We start from the raw sequence: 12,965 nt of genomic DNA, 5'->3' as shown, positions 1-12,965 counted from the left end.
TAAAGCATGCATTAATGAGTTAAAATCAATGAAAAAACCAAATGAAAATCGTATTTGATTTTCACCGGGGGGGGGGGGGGGGGGGGGGGGGGGGGGGGGGGGGGGGGCGTTTCAAAAGTTGACTATGAGGTAGTCGTAATTGCAAAGGAAATATAGGGAAATTTCCAATGTGCAATATAAAAGTTAAAATTTAAAAAATTCTACAATAGAGTTTTATACCAAATTAAAGGATGATTTTAAAAAGACAATAAGCTTACTAATTATAAGAAAAAAAGTATGGGTCATCGGCAATTCTTTTTCAGGGGAGCATGTCAAAGGACGATTTTTGGCCAGTTTTCAAGGAAAATGTCATTGAATAAGAAATGGATAGGTTTTCTACTTGTAGTTTCATACTTTTCCTTTATACTAAATAACCACATGGATTAGGAAAAGGTTCACCAATCATATCTAGACACTGAGTCATTGCATAATATTCCAGGGGTGGTGTCAAAATATGTAATGTATGAACTGTCACAAATTCAATAAATCCGATATAGAGCTCAGTATGCAGTGGATTTGTATATATAGTGTAGGCCTATATGTAATATGCATATTTTGTTTTCATTTTCATAATCTTCAACCTTTCTAAATAAATTCAAAAATTTCAAATGTTTGAATAAAAGTATACATGAGAAGAGATCAAGTGCATGACTTATCGGACAGTTTCAAGATAGGATCTAACATGTACTTCAAGTGTCATTTTCATCTATTAGATTTTTCTTATGAACACTTTCAGAAACAAAATGGACTTTTATTCCCTGAAACATTTTTATAAGTTAAGCTTAAGAGTAGCATAAATCTATTTTATTAAAGGAATTCTGATATTTCTTGTAGGCTACTTGTATTGAATGTAAATGCATATATACATGTTTTTGTAATACGGTGGTACATGTTGATTGGTAAATGCAATCTCAGACGCATATTATTCTAACTGACTATATTTTTCTTTACATTAAAAGATAATGATAAGCCGACTATTTTCGCCAATATATGTGTATCTCTGCCGTGTGATCGGTTCTGTGCTAAGATCTGCGCTAGGATGATATTCTTCAAATTATTATATACTTTCAATTTCATCTCTTCTTTTTTCTTTAAAAGTTTGCGGGCATGTATCACACGATATATGCCCGGAAACATTCCGGCCCGCAAACATTACATCACAATCCGGTTTCTACGCCGTTAATTTTCAAATGTTTCGTGTTTTTCATCTTTTACTCAGTTAAACCGATAAAGCTATTGTTAAAGATAAAATTATTGTTAGTTTCTAAATGAGATTGAAAGTATATAATAAAGAGGTTATAGACTTTGCATGGGAAATATGACGACCTCGTTTTTTGTCGCGAACGGACCTCGCAAGCTCGGTCCGTCTACGCGCCAAAAAACTCGGTCGTCATATTTTCCCATACAAAGTCTATAACCTATAACTATTCAACGGCAGGATCGATTTTCCGCGCAATCGGCATTGTGACGTCAAATACAAAGCCCAGCGGCGTATTCAACGTCACAACTATAGCAGCTGTTCCCAACATTATGACGGAACGATTTGTTTTGGGTTTTTTTGTCGGAAGAGGAATTATTTTGCTTTGGTATAATAATAAAATATCTACCCAATAGGGTCGGAAAGTCTCGGCACGTGACCTGCGAGAAAGCGCGATAAAATTCACTTCCGGGCAGTAACCCATTATGGCTTTATCAATAACATACTGGGCAAATTACGTAAACGGTCAAAGTAAACTTACAAAAAAGAGTGAGGCAGCGGTGGAAAGTGATAGAGTGTTACGTTTCGTTTTCGACCGGGAATTGCGGGTTGTTAATTCGTCAGTGCAAGCGTCAATGCGAGATACTTCTTACAAAGTTCAGGTAAGTTTTGACTTTTGTTTAACAGTGTAACCATAACAGTTCAATGTCAGTTAAGCGGAATCTTTTAAATATAAGCAATTTATCTATTCAAGGCATACTATATAGTCATCGTAGGCAATTACACTTAATCTTCGTACAGTAATGATCATAAATTAACTGGTAGCAGCTGAAACAAAAAATTGCATTGATAATATATGAAAATCAAAAGTTATGAGCCAAAATTGAAGAATTGTCAATGAATTTTAGTGTATGCATATGTCCAGCGCACTGTATGCATGTTCACATCTGAACCTGAACAATATGGTGGAGCAAACATTGAGCTTACCATGTAAATATAATGGGAAAATATTCCCCTGGGCATGGCATGGCCATGCCGTTTGACAACACTGCTTGTCAGGGAAGTTAAACCAATATATTTACTAAATTTAATTACATATTGTATTTATTGTTGATTTATTCAATCGTGTTATTAGATACACATCAAAAATTTTATGAGCAGGTATTTCTGGAAGAAAATGACAATGGCGTTGTAAAAGATGCGTCATGTGAATGTCCGATGGGGGAATTCAAGTGTCACCATGTAGCAGCAACACTGTTATTTGGGTATGTTTGATTTACATTTGCATAGAACAGCTGTAGAACCGAATAACCAAAATGCTTTCTAAATGTGTTTTATTTATCAATTGCATGCAGATTTCACTTGTAATGGTAAATAGTTAATTTTAAATTCACCATTTGCATTATTTAATGTGATACTGATTTATTGGAAGTTTTTCATATCTGGGTTTCCCTCTGAACTATATAAATGATGACAGCAATAAATGTATACATGTATTTGTTACAGTTACAAAAGGGCAACAAAAACTGACGTGAAGTGTAGCTGGATTAAACATCCAAAATCGGCTGGACCAAAGACTACAATGACAATGCAGGAGCTGTATCCATCAAATCAACCTAACTACAGGTACCTGCTCCAAAATTGTTATCATGGCTATCAATATTTGTCAAAGCTATGCATCTTTAAAGACAACTCATATTTTGTGAAGGATAAAAATGTTGGTTTGCAATTTTGCGTAATGATTAATGAACGGAAACAAAATTACTTAAGTTTGCATGATTTCCCTATATAATCAGAGCACTAAAACGAGTAGTAGCTGATGAGGATAGATTATTTTTACATAATCAACTTGGACAGTTGGGGCGGTATACAGGTTGTTTTCATTGTTCTGAAAAAATGTTTTTTGTTGTCAACAGTTGATTTTCTTGTTGTTTTTAAGGAGTTAAATTGGTTTAATTGATTTTCCTTTACAGTTGTGTTGAAATTGGATTGTTATTGAAATTTTAAAATTACTGATGACAGATGCAACAATTATTTAAATTTTTGGCCAGTGAAAGTCATTGTACATATTAGAAAGACAATTATTGTTACATACAGTACATATCAGTCTAGTGAAATTGAGGTTGGGCTTGTAAAATTATTACTAATGCAAAGACTGCCAGACCTGTGCTTTTCATCAAATTATAATTCACATATATATTGATTTGGAGTAATGATTGTAATCAGAATTAATAAGATAGTGTTTTTATCACACTTGAACTAATATTAACTAAAGCTACAAGTGTATTAATATACACTTGAACTCTTCTTCTCTTTAAAGCTCTTTTCAAAACTGTGTGTCTGAATTTCTCTTTTGTCTAGTCCAGATACAGAGGCCTAAATGGTCAGTGCTCAAAAATGATTTTTGTGAATATTGTACTAATGAAACTTATTAAATTATACTAGGTCTAAATATTCATCTTTGTTTCATTTGAAACAAATGGCATTGAATATTTTGATCTAATATGAGAGCTCGGTCAATTTCCGAGTACAGGTACTTTTAGATGCAAGTTTATTGTTTCCACTTGTTTAATTGATTTACACCAAGAGAGTAATGCAATTAGTATACTGGTACCAGGGTTAACAATATTATATGCACTGTGGAAGTAAAGTATGTTGCACAATATTGTGCTATTCAGTATTGTCCTGTCTTTAATAATATATCTCATGTATCTAAAGATGTATTTAATTTGAGGTGTTTTTTCTTTAAAGCTATGCACTGGATTCTCTCCAAGGAACCAGAGGTTGAGGCACCACCTGTGCCAACAGTTGAAGACCTTATCACATGTCAGGAGTACCTCGAAGCAAAGGAGCCTCTTCCATGGCTGAGACAGCAGCTTGCGGTATCACCTGACAAGGTTATTCATACAGCCTTTCTGACCACTGGCCAAAGAGAAAATGCTGTATGGGCAGCAGTACGGAAACTTCGATTTACTGCCTCTAATTTTGGTCAAATCATAGCAGCTACAAAGCGCAACAGGTAAACTTTACATTTACTTTACTTAAGTACTTTGATATTTGCATCTCAGATTATTTTAGTTAAAAAAACTATTAGTCTATATTGACTTCCTAGAAATCCCTCAAATGTATTATCGTATATAAACATTGCATTAAATACACTTGATGTTAGTTCATGTGATTTAAAGTGTTAAATATATATTCATTGTCCAATTGATAGTACAGTTAATAACCTCATCCATTTTTTTCTCATCAGGTTGACTAATTCGTTGAAGAAAAGGCTTCTAAGTGCCTACAACTTGGAGAAGAGAGCCTCCATCCAGTGGGGGTATAAACCACGAGAGTGTTGCAATAGCAGAATATTGCAAAGCAGGGGACGTCACAGTAGTGCAAACAGGTATCTTGATATATTTGTGCGAGTTATGATACCATTTACATGCAACTATAGATATCGATTTTAGAAGAAAAGAATACTCTTGCTTAAGTTTCATATTAAATTAATTAATTAAATTAAATTAAATTTTCTTATTTTGAAATAAAAGTCAATATCATTATGGAATCTATTATATACGAAGCTGAAACTCTGCTTTAGTACATGTATGTACAATTTGGTCAAATTTATTTAATAATCATTATTTGTATTTATAGGCATATGGCTTCATGAATCTGGAGTTCTTGGTGCCTCTCCCGATGGATTTGTCCAAGGATATCCTAAACTCCAGAAGTTCCATCTTCAAGGAAAAGTAGCTGGATGTATATCACCAGATATCATTGAAGTGAAATACCCCTTTTCTGCTAAAGGGATGGCCATTAAGGATGCCTGTGCCAACTTGAAAGCTTTTTATCTGGGTAAGTAATGGATAAGATTTTAATGACAATGTTTCCTTAAAAGGAGGTACTACATTCTCAGGCAGATGTCTTTAAACATAAATATCAGTTCATTTTTTTTAAAGAATAAATTACCTACCTAAGTTACAATGCAAGTTACCATGTCGACTGTTGAACTGTAGGTCACAAGCTCGAGTCCACCAGGGGTTTTAAGTTTTCCCCCAGATTACTTTTTACTAAAACTGCGTTTTTGACCAATGAAGTATATGTAAATTTAATAGTTTTAAATTTCAAAATATTGTTGTACATATCCACCACATCATTGATATCAAATTCCTTTGGTGTAGTAAGTTTCATCCTGTGTAAGTTCTCATTTTTCTAGGATGTATAATGGTCTAAAATAATAATCATGAAGGAATGCTAGATGTCAGTTTTTCATTTTTTTTTTCCAGAGTGCAATTCTGCAGGAACCCTGAATCTGAAGGAGCGCCATGACTATTGGCATCAAATTCAACTTTACCTTACAGGCACTACTTGCTGTGATTTCGTGGTGTGGACACCAGTGGATATGGCAGTGATTCGAATTCTTCGAGATGAGTTGTGGCAGTCAAACTTGACAAATATGATCGAATTCTATTTCAATGATTTTTTACCATCTGTGTAATAACAAGCTTGAAAGATATTTGTATTTTCTTACATTTCCCATCCACACACAGGTTTTTTTATGTCTTGATATCAAGGACTTGGGCCTTTTCAATTGGGAAATGATAGTGACATTTGCTTGAAATTGGGGAAAACGTTTCATACAAACGAGGTAGAGAAAAAAACTTAAGTGCATGAGGTATGATTGGACTCTTTGTGACTTTCAATTTGGTCAAAGCCTACCTCATTTAAATAAGTAGATGCCAAAATATAAGGTTTACTTAACAATTCTAAAGCAAAATTTGTCATTTGTGGCCTGTGAATGAGTTATGAACAAGGCATACCTGCTTCGATCTATTTTCATTGCTTGGGAAATTTAAAGTAAAGATTATGAAAAATATTTGCTTTTTAGCATTAAAAATAAATGTATGCACCCAGGGGTGCATGAGCCGAGTTGCATGGGATACATTGTTTCAAAGTTTCATTTGATTAGATTGTAAGTTTTTATACGCCCGTCTTAAGACGGGACGTATTATGGTATGGCGTTCATGTCCGTCCGTCTGTTAGCTTTTTCGTGTCCGACCCGTAACTTAAATACTACAAGGCCTAGAATCATCAAACTTTGTCTGTAGATACATCTTGGGTAGAAGGTGTGTCGCACATTAAAACCAGGTCACTGTGACTTTTCATTAAGAAGATATGGCCATATATGGCAAAAACTTGTCCGGCTCATAACTTGAAAACTATTAGACCTAGAATCACCAAAATTGGTTAACTAATGCATCTTAGGTAGAAGGTGTGTCGCATCCTACTTTAAGGTCACTGTGACATTTAATTAAGGTGATATAAAAAAAAATGTTTTAATGGGTACAATTTATACTGTTAACAATATGTGACGGGCGTATCATGTGCCGTGGCGGTGCACTTTATTCGAGTTATCCGGAAACCAATTGTTGATGCCCGCCCGCATCACCAAACCAATAGCCGAGTTGAACTTCGTTGCAACTCGGCTAAAAATGAGACCTTCATCAAGACATGAGATGAAAACTTATAATACAGTATTGAAATTAATTTATGTGTGCAACAAAAAAATCCATGTATAACAAATAAATACATGTATCATATGTTGACAATTTTCTTTACACTAGTAATTATGTTACACATCAAATTGTTCAAATTTACATGCAAGTTGACAGTTCACAACAAGATCTAGATTGGATGCATAGCATCAAATTATCCAAGTCTTTAAAATTCCCAGTCTTATAAACAATTTCCAAGGAACAATTGAAGAATTTAAAATATTACAGTTCATAAATTTCTATAAAGATGGAAAAAGACAAGTGATGTATCAATACAAACCTAATCCCATATACATGTCAGAAAAATATAAGCTGGGGTAAGAGTAAGAAGAATCTTAGATTATTTCAGCAGTAGAGTTCCAGGACACATTAAAAAGGTATACTACATCATCATAATGGTTGACACCCTTTTAAATAAATATCAGCAATATTCGTCTTCATGGGCAAGTGGTTAGAGCATCGCGCTCAAAATCAAAACATCAATCAATCAATCATATTGCTTAAGATTAAATCGCCTAACTGAGTAGCTCAGTAGGTAAATTAAATTTGAAAGTTTTCAATATAAAAATATTGTTGTACATATCCTACACTATATATTCACATAAAATTTCTCTGGTGTAGCATTCCCCCTTAATACATGTATCTGAAATAAATTGCACTACACATTATTAATTTCATATTTGTCTGCAATTTCCTTCAATAGAGGAGACTGTAAATTTACCAATGCCACACAGAGTTGAAACATTTTAGTAGATAGGTGTCTGTATTGTGACGGTATATGGTTTAGAATACTATAGTTCTTGATTCTTTCATTTGCACGCTCAATGTGTATCCTACTTCTCCCAATCTTGTAACAGAGCTGTGCTTCCTCTTTAGTAAAATGGGACTTTGAAGAAAGAAAAGGTGGAATGTTTAACGTAACACCTGAAGGAAGTTTGTCGAAAATGTTAAATCCCTTATCTGCTAGTATCATATCCCCTGCTTTCAACTGATCTAATACACTACAGTGGTCGACAATAGCAGCATCAGAAGTGGATCCAGGATAAAGATCTGAACTATAGACCAAAGCACCATTTGGTGCTACACAAGTGACGGCCTTCACTGTGTGTCGACTTTTGTAGTTGCTATAAGATACTGACTGGTTGTTCATATTGGATGGAGCATCCTGTGTTATTTCTGTTGCATCCATAGCTATTCTTGCAGATGAAAAGTCTTCGAAAGATTTGGGCAGTGATCCTTTACATTTTAACTGGGAAGGTATTCCAACTACATTCAAAATGCCATCAAATAAGATTTCGTGCAGAGCTGCAACAAAGGTGTTAAAAATGTTTGATACTGTAGATTTGCTGATATTAAATCTCTCTGCTAAATCGAGGTCCCTGAGATTAAGACGCAATTTCATCAGAGTTAAGAGAAGTTGATCACAAATACTCAATCCCTGTACCGTCCAACCACTATAATAGTTAAATGGACCCATTCTCTCTAACATAGCCACCAACACGTTAAACACATCCGATGGAAACGATGTATATAGCAGCATCTGAAACAAAATAACAGCAATTTATAATTGTGGAAAGGAATACTATTATTAGGCCAAATAAAAAAAATATGTGTGGTTCCAGCTACCCAACTGTCCCTAGGGGTGCATAATATATACCACTATACTTATAGGGTTTAGACCCAATTTCCTTCAGGTGAAGCTTGACTGTAAGTTCATTCATAGCCAATATATAGATACCGCTAAAATGCTAAACTGTAAACACTTAATACAGGCCATCTAACATCATGCGGACTCTGGTTGAAATATCATTTCCAACTTTCATATTCAAAAACATGCACAGATTTTTTTCTGTACTTATCTATTTATTTGAAATATATATTTATATAAAAGAGTTGCCGAAACTAGAGTGATCCCTACCATTTTGATATATATATATATATATATATATATATATATATATATATCACACCATATACATGTATAAATGGTAAAGAAGTGAAAGTAAAGGAGAATTGTGTTTCCATCTAAAATCTATCATTAATAAAGTCCCTACCTTCCTACCCTATTTTTCAAGGGAGTGTAACAAGAACCACACATATTAATTTATTTCGCTTTACCATCATAAAGAATTTAAACACTTGCATGAAACAAGAAGCCCATGGGCTGAGTCACCTTGGCCCAGCTGTTGTCATTTTTCAAAGTTTTTTCCACCAAAAAATTGCCATATTGTGGTCCTAATCTAATCCCAAAGGGTCATGACATAATCAAACTGAATTCACACATCATGGGGATGTCTCGATACAAATGCATAACTTACATAACATTGTTGTTCTGGGGAAGGTCAAGGTCACATTTAGTTGAAGAAACAAAAAATATTGCCATAGAAATCTATTTACAAAATATGAAAGTTCTTTCTTAAATTCTACAGGAGATATTGAATACTAGTAGTTTGGTTTTCTTAAAAGCAGGTCAAACTCCAAGGTCAAAGTTAAAAGCAAGAAACATGAATCCACTCTATTTCGGGAAGCTTTCATATAAATGTCAACTTTTCTGGCCCAATGGTTCTTGAGATCTTTAAATGACCCACTATATTTGCCTTTTCTTGATTATTTCCCCTTGAATGTAGCATGACCCTTCAATTGAATGAACTTGAATCCCCTTCATCAAGGGATGCTTTGTACAGTGTGATTGAAATAGGTATAATGGTTCTGGAGAAGATGAAAAGTTTATGATCACGAGACGATGGACAATCTTCGATCAGAAAAGCGACAGTGTAATTTTAGTATTGTGGTAAATTTTTCAAGAATTAATGCTGCATTTCTGCAATAGGTTAACACCAATTAGTTCCCTACTGGTCATATTAATTTCACATGGTGACCTGGTGCCAATGTTTTAAGCCACAGTTCAAGGTCAAACAACATTAAATGTACATTCTTTCGAATATTACAACTGTCAATGAATGGGGGGGGGGGGGGGGGGGGGGGGGGGGGGGGGGGGGGGGGGCGACAATAGGGGACATATATTGCTTATGCAATACTCTCAGAATGCTTATTTAAATAATCTTTGTTATATATATGACCAACCTTGTCTGGGTCTTGTATGATGTTGCTGATTGAGAAAGCCTTTTTTCTAAGTTTAACAGATTCTAGTTCTCTCTGAAGATCTTGCACTTTTTTCTCCAATTCAGTGACACTTTCTGTAAATGTAATTATACATATTGAAAATAATATAAGCAACAATCTCAGTAAACCATAATCAGGGTTGTGGTCTATATTTGTATTTTTCTTCTAGGGTTCTGAAATCACCACACTGTTTATATGCGGCTAGTCTAGATCACATTATATGCTTGATATCACCAATGCTTAGCATCTGCTTTACACATGACATGACATATTATGGTTAGTGTAGTATAGGAGAGAGGAGAAAATCTTTGGCTGGACCGGGAATCGAACCCAGGACCCCTGTTAGGTGCTCTAACCACTGAGCTATCCAGGCCGATATCCACAGTCCATATAGCCCTAATTACTACATTTATTATAACATTTTATTGAAAGGGAAAGTTTGGGGGAAGATATGGTCACCATGTGAGCGAGGCGATTTTTGATATATAATCGCCCACAGAAAATATTACTCATATTGGAGAATGGTTATCCACAATCCTGATAAGGAAATCAAAACACTATGTTGCCTGTCATGTACTTGAAATAAATGTACATGTGTTGACTGCTGTACAGACAGATAGATACTATAGCAAAAATGAAATTGAATTCATTTTATAAACCATTTAGTACCTTTGGGTGCATTTGGAAGTGAACCAGCATAACAATGGTCAGTGTTGCTCCCATGTGCTTCAAACTGCGACATTGGTACTTCCATTGCACATGCTCCACCACAGTCATCTGTATGAAACATAAATTGATAATGTTATAATTATAAAATTACAATGTTATTTATTACAGTTTTGTTGATTGATAAAGCTAAATGAGAATTTACACATCAATAAATCCAAAAATGCTATGTAGATTTATACATATGCACCTGAAAGCAATTAACATAATGAGGGGAAACTGTTCAAATTATTTTTGAAATTGATAATACAGGGAACAAATTGGAATTATGAGAATCAGTTTTCAGTTTGTGAGTAAAATGTCCAGGGTTTACGCATTGATAAATTCTTTAAAAAGAATGTTTAATCCTATAATTGTGAAAGAACATGTAATTATTGAAGTGTTAAAGTACATTTCATGAAAAAATCACAACTAAGATTGAAGAAGTTATCTGTTTGATATATACATGATATGTTTACAATGTGAATATAATGATAATGATTTAACAACCTATAGAGACTGTGTGATTATCAACTGCATGTGGATGGTCATGGTTTGGTTCTGCATTGAGGGACCTCTCTGTATCGATATCCATAAGTTTGCATCTGTAAAATTCATTCAAAGTTTTATATTACATTACCTTACCTATATGGACATTTTTATATAAAAACTAGAGATTGTTTTTATGAAAAACAATGTCTCCCGGCAGCACCCCAAATTGGAAGTGCTCTATTAAATGAAACCTTTTCCCCTTTAATGAACTGAATGGTACGGAAAGCAGGAATATAGACATTATGAACTCTGATAAGTCATATTGGAGAAGTGTTCACAAACTATTTTACACCCTCAGATCCACTATAACTTTAAGGAAAACAACTGGATGTCTTCCAGGGGGAGACATAAAAAAATATTCATCGAAACATTAATTAATTACCCCCCCCCCCTCCTTAAATATACATCAATAAACAGGGACAACGAATTGATCAAAATTGTAGACTATGCCACATATAATAAGGGAATGAATTTGAAACCAGTATCTGTATGTGCATTATTCTGTAATTCACCTTTTGGGTTTCAAAACTTCAGGAAAGCAGTCAACATTCTTGCTATATACAAAAATTGTAGGTCCATTTTCCTTTTTACCATCTTTAAAATGGCAACTACAAATTCTGTCATTGCTGTTGTATTCTCTATCTGTTCTCCTGAAAAGTAAAGGATATTACACAAGCTGAAGACATTTTAATTTTAAATACAGCTGGTATACATATCGTTGGGTTAAACAGCTGTTAAAGGTACACGTTTGCAACATGCCCTGCAGTGCAAGATATTGTTTGATATAAAAAAGGAATCACTGTATTTTAGTGCAGTATAGGCAATACTTTATAGTATATAACTTTTTTATTACATGAAATTATTACTGTAAGTGTTTGTATAGGACACAAGTTGTCACAACGGTGATATGATTACCATTAATACTCGGTCATCGACAGCTTTTCACCATTTCATTATTAAGATAATTTATTTTTTATTTAATTTACCTGCATCTATCAATCCATTTCTTCCTCTTCTTGGCATCAGTGGGGAATCTAAACAGACTGCAAGTACGTTTAGACCCTGTCATATGGGTACAGCCGAAAGCAAAACAAAGCGGCATCTTCGCCTACTGCCCGGAAGTAGTAAATCGAAAGTGAAAGTAAACGAGACTTTCCGACCCTATGGGTAGGGGCGATAGCGTGTTTATTGTCAGCCGAGAAAACTACCCCCGGTCCTGCCTTTGTTCTTCGTTTGTTGTTGATTGATACGGTTTTAGTCATTATTTCTTTGTCGTTTTAATGAATGGTCGAAAGATTTCAAAATATAATTCTACCCTCTTTTCCGCAGTTGGTTTTAAATAGATATTGTCGTCGGTTTTTGAGTAATGCACTTCTGGTGCATGCCGTAAATCGTTAATTGTTTATAGAGTAATACAGTAATTACTATTGATAAAAATATTCATGATATAAACTATATTCAGAAGTAAAATTTTAATAACAAAAGAGTCTCCTTTTTTTTTATTTCGTTGTGCATACGTAAGACAGTTTGATTCATCCCATATGCGCGGAAGGTTGTAAAAACACGGACAATTACGGAATCCCAGAAATTATACATAAAACACGGAAGAATCACGGACAGATTTTTTAAAGTCACGGATTCACCATCGTCGCAAACCACAGGTTATTGTTTCATTCTATTTGTGAAATAGAATGAAACAATAAACCGTGGTTTGCGACGATGCGGATTTACAGACACAAAAGTCATGGAAATTCTATAAATCGACTTTATTGAAGAATTGATATAAAATATGGATTAAAACA

General features: G+C 34.3%; 1 protein-coding gene and 1 pseudogene across 1 annotated transcript; one reads left to right on the top strand and one right to left on the bottom strand.

Moving 5' to 3' along the window:
* Positions 1-1,662: 1,662 nt before the first annotated feature.
* Positions 1,663-6,828, top strand: LOC125656062 (uncharacterized; annotated as a pseudogene).
* LOC130049810 (uncharacterized) lies at positions 6,759-12,292 on the bottom strand. Its single transcript, XM_056147902.1, has 6 exons — positions 12,150-12,292; positions 11,676-11,813; positions 11,122-11,216; positions 10,576-10,683; positions 9,868-9,980; positions 6,759-8,323 (listed from the first exon to the last, which is right to left on the bottom strand). The coding sequence occupies exons 1-6, from the start codon at positions 12,263-12,265 to the stop codon at positions 7,442-7,444; spliced, it is 1,452 nt and encodes a 483-aa protein (XP_056003877.1). The 5' UTR covers positions 12,266-12,292; the 3' UTR covers positions 6,759-7,441.
* Between the last annotated feature and the right edge of the window lie 673 nt (positions 12,293-12,965).

The sequence above is a fragment of the Ostrea edulis genome, chromosome 8 (genome assembly GCF_947568905.1).
Source record: "Ostrea edulis chromosome 8, xbOstEdul1.1, whole genome shotgun sequence".
Classification (NCBI taxonomy): Eukaryota; Metazoa; Mollusca; class Bivalvia; order Ostreida; family Ostreidae; genus Ostrea; species Ostrea edulis.
This window is presented reverse-complemented; position numbering and strand designations above follow the sequence as displayed.